The sequence below is a fragment of the Ammospiza caudacuta genome, chromosome 6 (genome assembly GCF_027887145.1).
Source record: "Ammospiza caudacuta isolate bAmmCau1 chromosome 6, bAmmCau1.pri, whole genome shotgun sequence".
NCBI lineage: Eukaryota > Metazoa > Chordata > Aves > Passeriformes > Passerellidae > Ammospiza > Ammospiza caudacuta.
This window is the reverse complement of record NC_080598.1, coordinates 38,581,794-38,598,686: the sequence shown is the minus strand read 5'-3', so window position 1 is coordinate 38,598,686 and position 16,893 is coordinate 38,581,794. Positions and strand designations below refer to the sequence as shown.

General features: G+C 35.7%; 1 protein-coding gene across 2 annotated transcripts in view; it reads left to right on the top strand.

Moving 5' to 3' along the window:
* The window catches only part of PRKD1 (protein kinase D1), a 116,046-nt gene that overhangs the window by 91,290 nt on the left and 7,863 nt on the right, over positions 1–16,893 (top strand). For both annotated transcript variants that reach the window (XM_058806284.1, XM_058806283.1), the window contains 9 exons: positions 2,342–2,465; positions 3,238–3,315; positions 3,888–4,167; positions 6,457–6,509; positions 7,584–7,656; positions 8,612–8,718; positions 9,140–9,301; positions 10,646–10,744; positions 11,787–12,054. In XM_058806284.1, coding sequence (XP_058662267.1) covers positions 2,342–2,465; positions 3,238–3,315; positions 3,888–4,167; positions 6,457–6,509; positions 7,584–7,656; positions 8,612–8,718; positions 9,140–9,301; positions 10,646–10,744; positions 11,787–12,054 — 1,244 coding nt within the window. The remainder of the gene's footprint in view (positions 1–2,341; positions 2,466–3,237; positions 3,316–3,887; positions 4,168–6,456; positions 6,510–7,583; positions 7,657–8,611; positions 8,719–9,139; positions 9,302–10,645; positions 10,745–11,786; positions 12,055–16,893) is intronic.

The window sequence follows — 16,893 nt, the reverse complement described above, 5'->3', positions numbered from 1 at the left end:
TGGTGAAGTGTACTGAGACTGCTTCACTGATTATATGCATTTGTAATTTAAGAGAAGCTTTATTGTCAAGTTGAAGTGGCATTTGAAAACTTATGCAAAAATAGTTCTTACAGGTCTGTTCTCATATGAAAATTATGTGAAACTATTTGTGCATAATTACTAGTAAAATATTTATTTATTGTTTACTTAATTTCCAAGGCATTCTTTCCCTGGTTTAACAGTGCAATGCCTTGACATTTAGATAAATAAACAAAAAGTGTAAGTGGCTATGGCATACTTGGATCTAGATTTTTGTATTTTTAGATGCCTTTATTAAAAAGGAAAGTTTGACAAACTTAAAGTAGTAATTTGAAGCAAATTAAAAAATAGATTAGTGCTTTGAAATGACTGTTCAGGAAAGAAAACAGGAACTGAGTTGTGCAATGTACCTCAGAAGTGAATTAAGAAGAAACATTGACTTATTGGAACTGTCTAAATAATATGGAAAAAATAGAGATTATTCCTTATAATTAATGAGGCACCTAAATGAGGAACATAAATGAGGAAATTTAGGGAACTTAAAATGAATTAAAGAAATTTCAACTGTAATTTCCTTGATGCAAGGGATCTATAACTTATAAAACATTTTTCTTTAACATGTCTGTTTGACTTGTAATTTCCTCTTTTATTTTGCTTGTTGGGAGTCTCTCTCAGTAATATGTTCTTATTTCTTATTTATGTTCCCTTATTTCTGTGTTGCTGTCATACACCTGTTGCACTAATAGAAGGCAATCCATTTCAACAATATGCAGTTTTACTTCATGCAGCAGTAAACTACTTCCATATTTATCTGCATAGATAGGGATGATATATGTATGATATATAGACACCTTGTAGCATTGGAATATGAGCCTGTGCTTAGATCACTAAATCATTGTCACAGAACATTGCAAATTTCCAAGTTTTATGAAGCAGACAGCATTGCAAGTTTTCAAAATTAAAATACCCAATTGTGCTAATAAAGCATTTATGACTAAGGTACATGTTTTACTTATGTAAGAGAGATTCCTCCAGTAATACCTCTCTGCACTTATTTCTAAGGGTAATTTGTGTATCCATGGATATTTTTTAAGTGATCCATATAAGGCAAATAAAAAATAAACCTCTTGTCAGCACAGACAAGAATAACTGAATAGAAATTGCAGATGGTTAAATCATTTTTAGGCAGAAAAGAGATATTAAGTATATGTTATATACTTAATTAAACTTTCAGATAGTGCTTTCTGCATTTTGATGGGAAACTAACAATTCATAAAGCTTATTTCCAGGATGCATTACAGCGAAGCAGGGCCACCTGCAGACATCTACAGTCACAACAACTTTGGGAACTTAACATACTATTCTTTTCCTAACCACTGTCAGCCCTTTTTTTTTGGAGTTGTTGCACCAATAGCTTTGCTAGGAGGGCATAATACAGAAGCAGTTCTGTGCTCTGTTTTCACAATGCAGCATCACTGTTTAAATTTCTGCCAGAAACAGCCAAGTATTCATGTCTAGGACTGAGCAGATTGAGTCCATATTCCATTACACAGAATCTGCTTTAGGAGTTGCTAACTCTAACAGCGAGGATGATGGGCTAGGTTGCCTCTGGTTACTACTAGATTTTATCTGCTGGTGCTATCAGGCATGCTGTCACATTGCCATGGCTTCCCAGCTTGCTGTGTGTTGGCTGAATGGTAGAAAGTTGCAGTGTGCAAACCCTACCAGGCAGTTGGGTTTCACCTTTAGTCTTTGACCGTAGAGTAGCTTAAATCTCTTTCTCTGAGAGGTTCCAGCAGATTCTCTGCTGTGGCTGGCCAGGGTGTGTGCAGCTGGGCAGCTGACATGTTTTCTACTCTGTAAGGTGGCATCACTCCATTGTGTGTTTGAGCCCAGGCAAGATCACAGGACAGTAATCTGATGGACAGTGTCTGTGTAGGTTGTGAGAGATTCAAGATCAAGTACTGCTCTGAATCATGCATAGCACAAGCTTGATCAGTGCTCCCACAGCCTAGCTAAGGCCCTAGTCATTTGCCCATTTTCTTAGCTCATCTTTAGAAATATTTTGGAATAGTGTATGTAAGCCTTCAGAAGGTCTCTGACGTTCCCTTGGTGTAGCATTACAGCCTTTTTTCTTTGTAATCTCAAGATAATTTAAATGACAAAACAAAATAGTGTACAAACCAGGTTGGCTAACAATGATAAAAATACATGTGAATATTTTCTATGTGTGTGTATACATGTATTCTGATTTTAAAGGTTTTTTTTTCTTTCTGTCCAAAGTTATCTTCTTTTTAAAAGCCTTTAATGATTTATTCTTAAGCCCTTCAACCAGCAACAATATTCCATTAATGAGAGTGGTACAGTCTGTGAAGCACACAAAAAGGAGAAGTAGCACAGTAATGAAGGAGGGTTGGATGGTTCACTATACAAGCAAGGACACACTGGTAAGAAATGTCACGGAAGACCTGTCTTCCACTAAATGTTATGTTGTAGTATGGAAACAAATTCTAACAATACTCGGACAATTTACAGTCACTCATGTAAGGCATTTTTTGCAATTTTTATGATTCCTAAAGTCCCAATACGTACCATAACTGGGACTGGCACTGCTTGTGAAAACAGGAGACAGTTAAAACATGCAAAAACCATCTAAATAAATCCATTGCATTATCACAGGCAGCCAAATGTAAAATCATTCTTAAGGAAGTGAAACCTAATGTTAAGGGGTTCTGTAAAGTAGCTTTACTTCCCAGCTACACTTTCTCTGATACCTTACTGCCAGTTGAATTGAGACTTTTGTAAAGTAGGTTTAGTGTAGAAAAGGCCTATTTTCATTCTAACCTGCTAAAAAATGAATAAAGGCTTCAGTATGTGACCTTCAAAATTGAACTGGGGTGTTAGAAGGGATACAAGAAGAAATTTCAATTGCATTAGTATCATGCATATCAGCAAATTGTGCTGAATGTAATGCAGACAACAGAATGAAATTTTAAATTTTTAAAACTTGTACATTTTTAACACAGCTATTCCTGAAATAGCAGAGCATAAGAAGAGGTCTATAAATTCTAAATTCAATTAGAAAGTTTTCATTAAAATCTTGTCATGTAATTGGGTCTTTTATCGTTCACAGTACATCTCTTCAAACTAAGGAAACATTTTGGCAGTGGTGCTTTTGCAAAATGAACATTTCATTAATTTACTTGTTTTTCACTGCAGAGAAAGCGACACTACTGGAGGCTGGACAGCAAATGCATTACACTTTTTCAAAATGATACTGGAAGCAAATATTACAAAGTAAGAAATATTTTTCAACCTCTTTTCATACCAGCAGAATATAAGGACTAAATTGCTAAATTGATGCTTACTAAAAGTACAATAATAGTGTAACTTCTGTCTAGTTTTTGGTTCTTTGGGTTTTTTTTATTATTTAAGCTGTGTATGTGTGTTTTGCTTTTCAAAAACAAGTCTCTGATCAGAAAGGTATCAGCTCACAAGGACCTATGAGATGTGTGTTGTGGAAATGAAAAGTTTTTGTTTGAGAAGTCAACAAGGTTTTATTTTCTAAAGGAGTTTTCTTAATATATGGATGGCCCCGCTCTTTCTCTGAAGGTACCTCTCTACTGTCTTTGATAAGTTCATTTAAATAATTAAAGTTCTATTTAGTCTTGGAAAGAAACATTTAGTATTTTACCATCAACAGTTGTCTGTGTCACAGAGTTTCCGGTTACAAGAGGCTTTTTGTTTGTACAAGAAGCATGTGGTAAAAGGCAACAACCGATATCATAAACTAATCAAATAAAGCTCATGCTGAAGTTCTTTATGTTGATAATCTTTGCACAGAAAGTAAAATATTTTTTTCATTTTAGGAGATCCCATTGTCTGAAATTTTGTCTCTGGATCCTGCAAAAACTTTCACTTTGCTGCCTCAAGGAGCCAATCCTCATTGTTTTGAAATAAGCACAGCAAATATAGTCTACTACGTTGGAGAAAACGTAGACAGCCTCTCAAGCGTTCCGCTGAATAACAGCGTTATCAGCAGCGGTGTGGGCGTCGATGTGGCGCGAATGTGGGAGATGGCCATACAGCACGCCCTGATGCCTGTCATCCCCAAAGGGGCGCCCTCTGGGTCAGGAGCCAGCCTGCACAGTAAGTCTGCTCATTTCCTCCCTTTCTCATAAGGAGAACCACCTCTCGAATGGCATGGCTCAGTCCTCTGCACACCTTGAAAGGATGCATTGCACAGCTGGTAAAGGCTGTTCTGTCATGGGTTGTCACTTGTCTTCTGTATTTTAAACACCATGGTTTCTCATCCACGTGTTTTCAGTAGGACATCTGTATTGATATACAAGATATAGATATTTTAGTAAGCAAATAGTTGTGGAATTAGTAAGGCTTCTAATTCAGGTTTCTGTTGTTGGTGTGAGGAATAGCCTCCTTGTGCAAAGGGATGAAATTTTCTGAGCTCCACTTCAGAGCTGATAGAATTTTTTTCTCATCCTGACTGTAATTAATGTTTCTAGCTGTCTGCAGAAGCAGCTCTTCAGTCTTTAGGTCACTGCAGCACAGATGATATGCTCCCTTTCATCATATTTGGCTGTACATCTGCCTCAAACATTGTCCCAGGCTGAGATGCAAAGAGCTCAAGTGTGAAGAAAGCTATTCTAGGCACAAGGCATGTGCGTTATCCAGGACCAAAAGAATTGAATATATCTTAGCTTCCAATTTACATACCTTTGTGTAATTCTCTAGCAATGGTGACAGTTTATGTAAACCAAATATGAGACCTGTTTAAATCTGTCTTGGGTACTGATAGTAAAGTAGCACAGAGCAAACAATTCCTCACCACTAGCCGTGTGCTGCTGTGGCTGCTCTGTACTTCTGTTCAGCCTAGTGAGTGTAAAGAGAATTTGGATATGTCTACATAATTTGGATTAGACCTTTTGTTGCAATATGCACCCACTTTAGCACTTGACATCTGGATGCTGTTAATGCAGCACAAATGCTAATGAGACCACAAGCCCTTCAGGAGCCAAGTAATACAACAGGCTGTGGCATTGCTTCTCCAGGCACAAAAGCTCACACATCAGATTAGATCAGCAATGTCCTTTGCTTTCTCAAATGGGAACTTGTATAAAATAGTGTCAAATTCTGGATGTCATTTCTGTCAGACTAGTTGCCTAGTGCCCCTGGTTTGAGTCCACTGTAGCTAAACAAATCACCAAAAATGCTGTACTGGGCATGACAGCTGTCTTATCTCCCTCTTGGGAAGTTTGAAAAATTTCTTTACAAGTTAGTAGCTGTCTTTGGGTTATATGTGCAAAAATTAAGGTTGTTTGAGACCTTTAGAGCAATTTCTTGTGGACAGTGAGAATGATAGCAACCTTCTTTCTTTTGCTCAAACTCTAAGACTTGTCTTTGTCCATACATTTTTTCATGTAAACACAGCAGTGCATATATTTGAAGACAGATTGGCAATGATTAAAAGCCTCTCCATAACTGAAATATTCTATGCCAAAAGCACTCCTCCTAAGGAAAGGGAATAGGCCATGTTACTCATGTTACTTACTGCAACTAGGATTACTGCTGATGGGAAGTAGCAAGTGTCTTCAGTGTGTAGTATAGGCCTTATAGTAGGGGACACTGTTTTGAAATTTTTACTTAAACAAATAGAAATTCAGCATGAATGGGATTCTACACAGAAGTAGGAGACAGAAGTGACCATGCTCCACAGAAGCATGCTTTCCTTCCCAAAGTATTGTCGTTGTGTAATGCAGTTAGCAGTAGGCATATGCTGAATTTTGCCTCAGTAAGTTTGCAGTTCAAATGCTTATGACATGCTTATAACATCCTAAGCTCCACATTGATAGAAGTTGGATCTGGTATTTCTTTTATTACAATGCAGGTGCAAGGTTTTGTTTCCATTATGTCTCTTTTAATTTTTAAGTTTTAATAATGTCTGTTAAGCCAGTTGAAATGTGTATGCAGTCTAATTTGAATGTGTATTTGCCTTCATCTGAATATCATCAAATACGTTTTAGGTGACTAAATAAATGAAAATTATTATTAAATCCCTAAATTAAATAACTAAATGAAACCAGTTTAATTGCAGTTGTTACTTGGGTGCAGCCTCAAAATAAAGCCTCAAAATAAAATGGGAAAAAGCAGTTAGAAGCTTATTATGAGACTTCACTATTAAAAAACTTATTAATGGATTGTATAATTCTGGTTTTTCCCCACACTGCAAAGCTGTTGTTAAATTCATGTGTTGTGGGCTGGTATAATTTTATATTAGCTGGTAGACAAATGTGCTGACCTAATTGGTCCAATTTCTAGAGCTGTCAGTAGATACTGATGTAATATGAATGTCATTTCCTATTACTACATGTTTGAACTAAAAGCACAGCAATCTAAAGTATACTTTGCTTTCTTCCCCAGGGGATATATCCATCAGTATCTCTGTGTCAAACTGCCAAGTCCAAGAAAACGTGGTGAGTGTTCTCTTGATGCTGGTGCTAGACATGCTATTATTAAGCTGGCACAGTCATTGATCTGATTTTCAAGCGGAGTGTTAGGGGAGTTCCCATCAGCCATTTCTCATTTACTTTGAAGAAATTAACAAACAATTAGCTTTTTAAACTTTTGATAAAAACCATCTTCGCGGCACCTTTTCTTGAGATGCAAGAATTATGTGTGGGTAATTTCACAGGCTTTAGCTGTGGGTCTGTGTAGGATGTTAATTACCAAATGGAAAAGCGAGGTGTAGAAATACTGGTTCATGGAATTTGTCAACTGAACTTTGTAAAACTGACCACAAAACTTGAAAAATATACCATTTCCTGTCATAACTGAGAGATCAGATATTCTTTGTTGTACAAAGATGAAACTCTGTGTATGCAAAGAAAGAGTTGCATACAAATATCAAAACGCAGAGAATTCTGGGTTTCTTTTACTCTAAGACAGTTAGACATAGGTCATGTAGTCAAGTTAAGCAGTCACACTGCTTGCTTTCTATCTCATGGCAGATGGAAAAATAGATTCTCCCTACAGCCAGCTAAGCTTTGGGACAGCTCTGGTAGTTGTCAGAAAAAGACTGCAAAAAGATTGCCTGCTAGGGATGTGTCCATTTGTTTCTTAAAAAGTAAGACAGCCTTTATTATGAACTAGACCCTCTTTTACTCTGTTGTATATGCTGCTGGTTAAATATCAGGAAAATAAAGCTGAGCTGCAAGATTTGATGTTTGTTTGAGTCTCCCAAATGAATCTGCTAACAGCTTGTGCTTTAGCCTGTGTTACAGCACTGAGAAATAGTGAGAAATGAGACTGCCTCTCTGGCACAAATGGAATATTTTACCCCTCTCAGTGAACCTGTTGAAGATTCATCAGCTTTTACAGCAGTTACAGTTACTATGGCTTGTAAGAAAACACACCGGAAATTTTTGGCAGATAATATATTTTAAATGTACTGTACTAAAAGGATGCTACTTCCCACTAGAAAAAGCAAATGAAGTGCAAATTTTCTTTCCATATTCTTAGGGCTTAATATCTGTTGTTTGTATAAACAGGATATTAGCACTGTATACCAGATCTTCCCAGATGAAGTTTTGGGATCAGGACAGTTTGGAATTGTTTATGGAGGTAAGGCTTTGGTGTGTTGTACAATTGTGCTTAAGATAAAAATCTTCTTGAATGGGGAAAATACTTGGACTCTAAAATGTTTTGTTGCAGAAATTAGCTGTCTGTTGTTTCATTTAAGACATATACGTTCAACAAAATATATGTTTCGATATACTGCAGAAATTGCATATATGTTTATATTTTATGTGTTTATATTTTGTGTTGATGAAGTAATTTTGTAGATTGAAGTTTTCTGCCCAGTGGTGGGTCAATGTCCATCAATAGCTTCATATTCTCTGTAAGTTCTAATAAAACTGTTCTTTTTGAGAAATGTAATGCATGAAAAAAACATTATTCTCCCTCTGTGTTTCTTTACATATTCCAGTGAGGCATTTTTTTGTTTCTTCAGTAGCTTGTTAGAATCTTTTTATTTTCTTATTAATTTTTCCTCTCTCTTTTCTCCTTTTTTTCTGCAGTTTTTTGGGGGATGTATTTAGTTACAGCTGTTGTTTGAGACAGTGTGAAGTGAGAACTAACAACAAATTTCTCACTGAGGTATCTCTGACTCTCTGATAAACCTGGGACAGGCACTAACATGCCTGAAGGCTATCACATATTTCATTTTTTGCTAGTGTGGAGCTACCAGTGAAGGACTAAGGCTACAACGAGCCAGTTGCACAGAATGCAGCTGCAGCTTACACATATATGAGAATTAACTTTGCATCTATACTGTTGAAATGTAGAGCTAAGTTTCTCATGTTTGTTTCTTACATGTTTAAATGGCTTTGTCAGGTGATAGCAAGTACTGTTGTCAAAGGGTAGAAAGAAGAGAAATGACAGAAATCTTTTAGTGTCTTATCTGCAAAACAGGTCTGAGGATTACTTGGTTATGGCCATTTGTACAACCCATTAAAAGGGAATGCTTTTCATAATTAATCATGTTAATTGATAGAGAGCTTTTCTTTTATTAATGCAGGAAAGCATCGCAAAACTGGAAGAGATGTTGCCATTAAAATAATTGATAAACTAAGATTTCCAACTAAACAGGAAAGTCAACTTCGTAATGAAGTTGCCATTTTACAGGTACTTTTCTGTTGTTTTTTACTGTATTAGCTCCATTATTTATTTCTGTAAATATAAAATGATAATATAATGATTTTAATTTATAATCACTACTGCCTTTGCAAAAATATTAGTATTTTTGCTGCATATTTTCCATAAAAAGCCAAATGGGTCAGCAGTGTCACACAAGGAGTTACAATTTCTGCAGTTTTAAGCACCAGATGCAATAAGGAAAATGTATGTTAAACTAATTTGAAATTCATACATTCTCCTGTACTTCCCGTAGAAATTTTGTCCCTGTGGCCTACAGGTTAGGCACACAATTTAAATTACTGAATACTGAAACATTGTCTGGTTTAGGTGGCAGTGTGAAATCTGAATATGCAATGATAAAAGCTACTGATCATATTGAGAAATCCAGTGCTGTATTTGTCTTTAATAGAATCTTCATCATCCTGGGGTGGTAAATCTGGAGTGTATGTTTGAGACACCAGAGAGAGTCTTTGTTGTTATGGAAAAACTCCATGGAGACATGCTGGAGATGATCTTGTCAAGTGAAAAGGGCAGATTGCCAGAGAGAATAACTAAGTTTTTAATTACTCAGGTAAGAAATTAATTATAGACCTGGAAGGACATTTGAGGTCAATTATTATCACTATCAACATTATGTTTCTTCTGTTTTCCTTTTGACATAATTTACCTGGCTGGTTTATCAAAATCTGAGTAAAACAGGGGTGATAAAACAGCTTTCTTTACATGACTCTATGCTACTATCTACATTATAGATAGTAACCCATTAAGAGGACTTAAAACTGGACACATATAGAGCTGTTGGCTGCTGGATGGAGGGGACATCAACCTACAGTTTCTCATATGGTGGAAGAATTAAGCACAAGAAAGGAAAGCACTAAAAGCAAACAGTTGGAAAACTACAAAAAGAAATTTGAGCCTCTTGAACTGCCTTATATCAAACCACTGCAGTTCATACTATACACTGTTAAATCTATTTTCTGTGCTGAGATTGGATCTCAGTGCTACCTGTGTCTGAGTCTGGATTCCATTATTACTTCTATTAACAATTTGGTATGGGATTTATTTGAGCTTCCTGTTGTTATATTCCTGTAATATTGTCATATTGTTTCTTTGGCTGCCCGAAATACTGGTTTAAATTTAGATACACCATTGGTAGTGAGCCACCTCACAATCAGAGAAGCCCATGTTTCAGCAGTCAGGAAAAATGAAAGTAGCAGGAGCAACTGTACTATGGTGTTTAATATTATAAATTCCTTATTTGTTGTAGAACTTAACAGGTTTCCTAGTTTCCAGGCTTTAATGGGCAAAACTGCCACTAGCTTTAGAATTTGATTTCTTCTGTTCACAGGTTCATTCAGCCTCCTCACTGTTCACTGCTCTAATGCAGTGGCAAATTCTGTCAGCCCCTGACCGACAGAAGTTGAATTAAAGCCACACAAAAAGGATGGATATGTCACACTATCACTATATTTGTGTTTGTAACAGAACAGAAATACATACAACACTCTGCATTCTTTCTGCCATCAAAAACACTTCAATTGGATCATATAATATTTCTGTGAAATGTTTTTGGTTGAATCTAGATATGAAAGGTCATTCTGCAAATGTTGCTACATTCAAAGATGTCATGCACAAAAAAGTAAACAAATACTTAGAATCCAGTTTTTAAAAGATGTTTATAGTGTAAGCTCTTGGAGAGGGAAAAATAGTTGATGCAGTGAAACATGAAGAAAACTTGAGGCACAGCATTTTGGTTCTTGTTAAGTTTTTTGTTTTTTTTTTTTTCATTGTTGAAATTCTTGTAAAAGGTACATTTATGTTGAATTGTTTTTCTTCACACCAGTCCTTGCTTCTCTGCTCACTGATACTGTTCAAACAATATAAAACAACCATAATTTGATTTCTTTATTCACAGATCCTTGTTGCTTTAAGACATCTTCATTTCAAAAATATTGTCCACTGTGACCTCAAACCAGAAAATGTGTTATTGGCATCAGCTGATCCTTTCCCACAGGCAAGTAGAAAATACCCTTTCTTAAGATAAATTATTGTAACTAATAAGTATTTATGTAACCTGCCTGCACAGAATTTTAAGGTAAGAAAAATTGATCACTTATTCAAGCTACTTCATAAAGAAGTTATGTTTGAAAATCCTTGATTCTTGTCATTTGTTGAACTAGATATAATTAAAATATTGAACTAGAATTTCAAGTGTGACATAGCTACTTGTGTGATCATTTCTAATTTGCTCACCATTAAACACAAATTACTTGGCTGGTTGATTTACTTGAGAAAGAAAGTTATTTTTCTGAAAGTTTAAATAGGGCTCATGAAGAACAAGAGCTTCTTCTTTAATTCTATACATTTAAATGACATGTAGATCACAGGATATTTAAATACACATTCTGACTGGTTATATTTCTCATTAAAAGGTGTTTTTATCAGCTTCTGTTACCTTCAGTCTACAGAGTTCATCTATAATTTCCCTCACCCATTTTCAAAATGAATACTATTGATAATTTTTAGATAATATCAGTATCAGTAATTGGAAGGGAAGGATCTGTATTGAGTTGTTTTAAGTGAGAATTTTCAAGCTGCCTAATCTGTTACTTTGTAGAACTTACACAAGGAAGTTTGCAGAGAGGCAGAGTATAGCTAGATCCATAATAAAATAAAAGTGGAAGTTTAAGAACTAACTTTTGTTGCTTGTTTCAAGAGAAAGCCATAGGTAAAACATTTTTTCTGTTTGCTGTGTTCTTATGCTGTGAATGAAAAGTATTACTATTTATTACTACTTTTATCACAAACCTGAGCTGTTGAGCCTATCCACAACAGTGTTTTATTCATGGAATGAAGGAACAGAAGAGATAAAATGGACTGATATTCCAGTCTACTGTTTCAGTGGAATAAGAATATTCCTCTCAAAGAGGAGTTTAAAAAATAGTACCCGTGAAGGAGCAGTAGAGATGCATCTTGCAACTAACTGATGATTCCCCAACTGTGTATTTGATAATAAAATTAATGTATGTCTTACTATAGGATTTTTCATTAAACAGGTAAAACTTTGTGACTTTGGCTTTGCCCGAATCATTGGAGAGAAATCATTTAGGCGTTCAGTTGTGGGAACACCAGCCTACCTTGCTCCAGAGGTTCTGAGAAACAAAGGCTATAACAGATCTCTGGATATGTGGTCAGTGGGTGTCATCATTTATGTAAGCCTCAGTGGTACCTTTCCATTCAATGAAGATGAAGACATACATGACCAAATCCAGAATGCTGCTTTCATGTATCCACCTAATCCATGGAAGGAAATTTCTCTTGAAGGTAATACCTGTTTGTGGTTGCTCTTATTTAAGTGCTCAAAAGAGTGGATGTGTTTTGCTTTTATATTTTATTCTTTTCATAATAGAATTTAAAAAAGAAAAAAAATTCCAGTAATGTAATGTGTCTGTTTTGTGCTATCAGCTGCTTTAGGCATTTCCTACAGAGCACGTGTAGACTGCATATGGCATAATTTCCTAGCATGGGATCGCTCCAGGAGGTGTTGAAGGAGGCTCATAACCACCTACAGATGAGATTGCTATAGAATCTGTGGGGAGCTTAAGCTGCTGTAATTGGTCTTGTGTATATTCATTTATGTACCTCATCATTCAGCTCTATTGCATCTGCAGTCTGTTTCTTGTTCTACTTGTTCCAGTAATTGAGTTTGGTTTCAATTGGATGCTGTACTCTGATATCTTTGTTTGGGGAAGATAAAAGTGAACAATTCCGTAGACGAGATTTCAGGAACAGTGTGAGAAAATGTCATACAAGAGACTTTATGCAGGGGGAAAAGGCTTGGAGATAACTGTGAGACCTTTGAAACTAGAGTTCTGGTCAATGGCATCAAAGACTTTTGATAAAAAACAAAAGAACAATGTGACTAATTCACTAGGAACATCTTTAAAGAAGGTAAATTAGTTCTATTAAAAATGTGTCTAAACACAACTAAGTAGGCCATTTAAAAAAAACAGGCACTTCTAGTTTCACTAACATTTTCACGTACGTAGCATTTTCAGGCAATTTGATTTTCTTTGGGATTTTTTTTTTTAGTCCTGAGTTCTGCAGGATTGTAAGTCTTAAAGCAAAGAAACATTATAAGCATCAGATCTTACATCCTTTTCTGAACTGTAATATGTGCCAAACTGAATTACAATGCTAGCCTTTATAATTTCTGGTATTTACAGTACCGTTTTTCTGCTTTTCAGGTGATGTGTTTAACATACTGGTTAAGCATAGTTTAGAGTAGTGTGCCTAATGCTTACTAAATATTGCAGCCATGTGAGATTCTCTTCTGAAAATGCTCTGAGAGCATTGTTTGTTATTTTATCTCAGTGGCAGATGAAGTTTGAAATCTGTTGGAAAAAAAAAAAGCTATAAATCTGCACAATTACACACTGAAGTTCTCCTGAACCTCCACACACTTTGATATGTAAGCTGACAGAATCTGTTGGCAGCAATGCTTTATCTGTCGCTAGAGATAAGCAAACAGCAATCAACACAGGGGAAGCTGCAAGAAATTGTCTCCCACAAGTTTCTACTGTGGTAGACAGGAGATCAATTTTTGCACTCAGAGGTGAAGATTCAGTAGAGCACCTACAGAAAACTCACCTACTTGGGTGTTATCTCTCCATTTGTAGAATCACAGCCTTCATTAAGGGTTGATGGATAGCAGGCTGCAAGCATGCAGAAGGGAGGGAAACACACTTTAACTAATTACTAAATTAAAATCTGCTTATACATTGTGATTTTATTACATATTTTGGATTGCTCAGTGATGAACCACTCTATTGTGCTAAATGAAAACCTGGAAAATGTCTGAAGAGATTCCATTATGTCTAACAGAGGGAGTTGAAGTCTCGATCTCTGTACAAATATTACTCGATAAGGCTGATTTTTCGAGCTCAATTTTGAACTCAAATTCCATATTACTTAGGGAAAATAAAGGAATGTTTTTCTCAAGTCCTGCTTCACTCTCCTGCACAGATTGTGAGAGAGCAGGAGCTGCCCCTGTGGACCTGCTGGCTCCATCCAGTTTCTGTTACCTCTGACAGTGCAGCATGGTTAAAATGCAAACCTGCCCTGGTGTCCTAATGCATCTGATCTGATTGCAGTTCTGAACTGTGCCATGTTAATTAATGCCACAAATTATTGGATAATTTAGGGGACAAACACAGATTATTTTAAAGGTTTTATGAAGGAACTTCTGCATGCCTATTGCAGAGATTGGTGCTAAGGAAAGGTGAACAGCAGTTAAACCTTTTGTGTCATGTCCATGATCATTACTGTGACTCAGAGAGCCAAATGCCTAAAACCTCTTGCAACTGTAGCTATTGCAGTGCTCTCTCCAGACCACTGCTCATGTAAAAAGTTTAAGAATGGCTAAACTTCGTTATTCCCATCTTCTATTTTTATTGTAATCAGAGAGGGAAAAGCATTTATTTCTTTGAATTCAAAAGATAGCACAGCAGTTAGAGTGAATTATGCTGTGTTTAGTACCATTTTGGCTTTAGTGCACACCACATGCTTTTCCTGATACTTCCTAAACAACAGCATATTAATTTGTGAGCTGGAAGGCAGAGGGTAGCAAAACTTTAAAAGAAAAAAAAATGAAACTCATCATATGTAAACAATGTGTCTGGAAAAGTAACAGCAATGGTAAAGTAGCCTTAATATTCCCAATATATGTTACTTAGTCAATTACTGGTCTTTAAGTAAAATTGGCTTTTCAAATTTTAAATTGCACTGATGAGGTGATAGATTAATAAAAACCACATGACCCATAACAATTCAAACTGCATGGTAATATAAATAACGTATTTAATGTCTAATGGATTCAGAGGAAAAGCACATGGAGCTAAGTTGTGTCTTAGAGGAAAAGTGGGCCATATTGGGTAATATTCTGGTCAGCGTTAATTTTCTTGATAGTAACTTTTTCTGTAGCATTTTATAGCAATTCTTAAAATCTGCAGTCACAAGCCAAGAAAAAGAACTTATTCAAAGATAATATTTTCTGAATGCTTAATATTTTTAAGTCACAATCAACAGTTGTCTTCTCTGCCAGTCATTTATATGGTCTAGTCATTCATTGAGTCCTCTCCTTCCATAATGTGTCTGTCTGATGTCATAGCCCCTAGACTAATTTCATCAACTCTTCCTGATGAGAAATCTAGCTTTTTTGTGTAATGCTTTGTCCTTCCTTTTATCCATTTAAGATATCCTTTATCCTACTTAAGAAAACAAAGACTTTTCAGTTTTGTAGGTTTCTCCATAGGGAGTTCTGATTTTTGCCTAAGTGGCTGCATTTTTCCATATTCTTCCAGTAACTTCACTCTTTCAAAAGAACATATATCCCAAAATCTGATTCTGTTTTGAGATGTCTAAATAAGATTGCAATACCTTACTGAAGATAGGTAGTTTTTGTGGTAGATGTTTGGTATGTTTTAGAAAACCGGGTTTTGTTAGAGCCATTCAGCAATTCATTGCCCAGTCTATTTCTGCTCTCTCTTCAGTGTTTGTCAAGCCAGGCCGCATTTCCAAATTCTGAATTGCTGTATGACAATTTGAACTTAATTCAGTCCTCATTGTGGCATTTTGCTAGATACTGATGTAGAGGAATCTACTTGCAGAATTCCTGTCTATTTTATAACTTGAAATTTCACATGTCTCAAACGTGGAACCTGTTTTCAACAGCTTTGCTGTTTGTTTCCAGTTTTAACCTTCCAGTCTACCAAATTTGCATCATCTCAAGAGATTTATTTTTACTTCACTACATGACACAAGAAATAAATATTGCTAAATATAAAGATAGAACTCCATGATGGATTTTTTCTCTCTATCTGTTAGTATATTTTATGTACTATGACTTCACTGTGGTAGCTATTCTTTTGAACTGTATGGTCCTAAAATGTGCTGTATCAAGACTGGAATTATTCATAGTGTGTTTCATTCTGCTGTCCTATTTTCATAAAACATTGTATTCATAATTCTTTTTTCATCAGCTACCACCAACACAGCTATTGCTACCAACGTGATGGGCTGTGTAATGTACATCACACATCATTAATTAGGTGCTTCATATTACTTAATATTATTTTAATAACTTGGGAAGAAACAATGCCATTCCTATCATGCATTAAATTTGGTCATGGTGTCCCTGTTACAATGCTTTGTAGTCATATATAAATACCATGGCTGGCTTTGAGTCAGTATTTATTTGTACTTCTTCCAGCATAATGTGAATAGAAACTCTGAGTGCTTCACACATTAATGAGAAAGTCACATGAATGAATGAGCATTGAGTATCAGGAGGTCAATGCATGTTATAGCTCAAAGATGCTCTCTGCCTCTGTAAATGTTTAGCTAGCTGTTGAAGAGGAGGTCTTGGTTCTTCTTACACATTTGCTTGGATAAAGTAGTACTAGGAAACCTCACTTGTAGGGTACAGCTTAGAATTGATAAGGATTTCTTTTGAGAGTACAGCTGAATCTGTGTGCCTGAAAATCTTAGCCAACTGAAGATCATTTTATGCTAAAATAACTGCATGTACACTGGAGCATTTGTAAGCAAAGCTGTATTGACTAGCAGCAGGAAAGGGATGTGTGTGTATGAAAAAATTATAATAATGATGACCTCTAATCAATTAACCTATTCTTAGAAAAATCCAGGGTCTAGGAAGTCCTGGACATCCTGTATTAGTGGAAGCAGCTTAAATTTGTCCAAATGATGGCAGGAAGAGTAGGTAGTATTCCATTTAAAATTCTTAATCAATTATAAATTTATCATTAATTTAAGACTGCTTTTTTTTTATATCCTTCAGGTGATTTCTTGTTTATAACTTATGCAAAAAGTTTAAATCTGTAGGGAAGGACTAAATTAATTATATGTTTGTAACAGGGTTTTAAGATATTTTGTAAACTTTTGCATTTATATGCAGGGCACGTTCTAGCTGAGTTAAAGCAGTCATTCCTGTGAAAAGCAATTATTCTGTTAATTTGATACTTAGAGTGAAAATTGTGGCTTTGTCCGTACTACAATTAATTATTTGGCATATTAATAAACTTGCATAAGCAGTATAGAGCCATGAACCTCCTGACTGTGGAGGTTCTTTCCAGTGAATTGAAA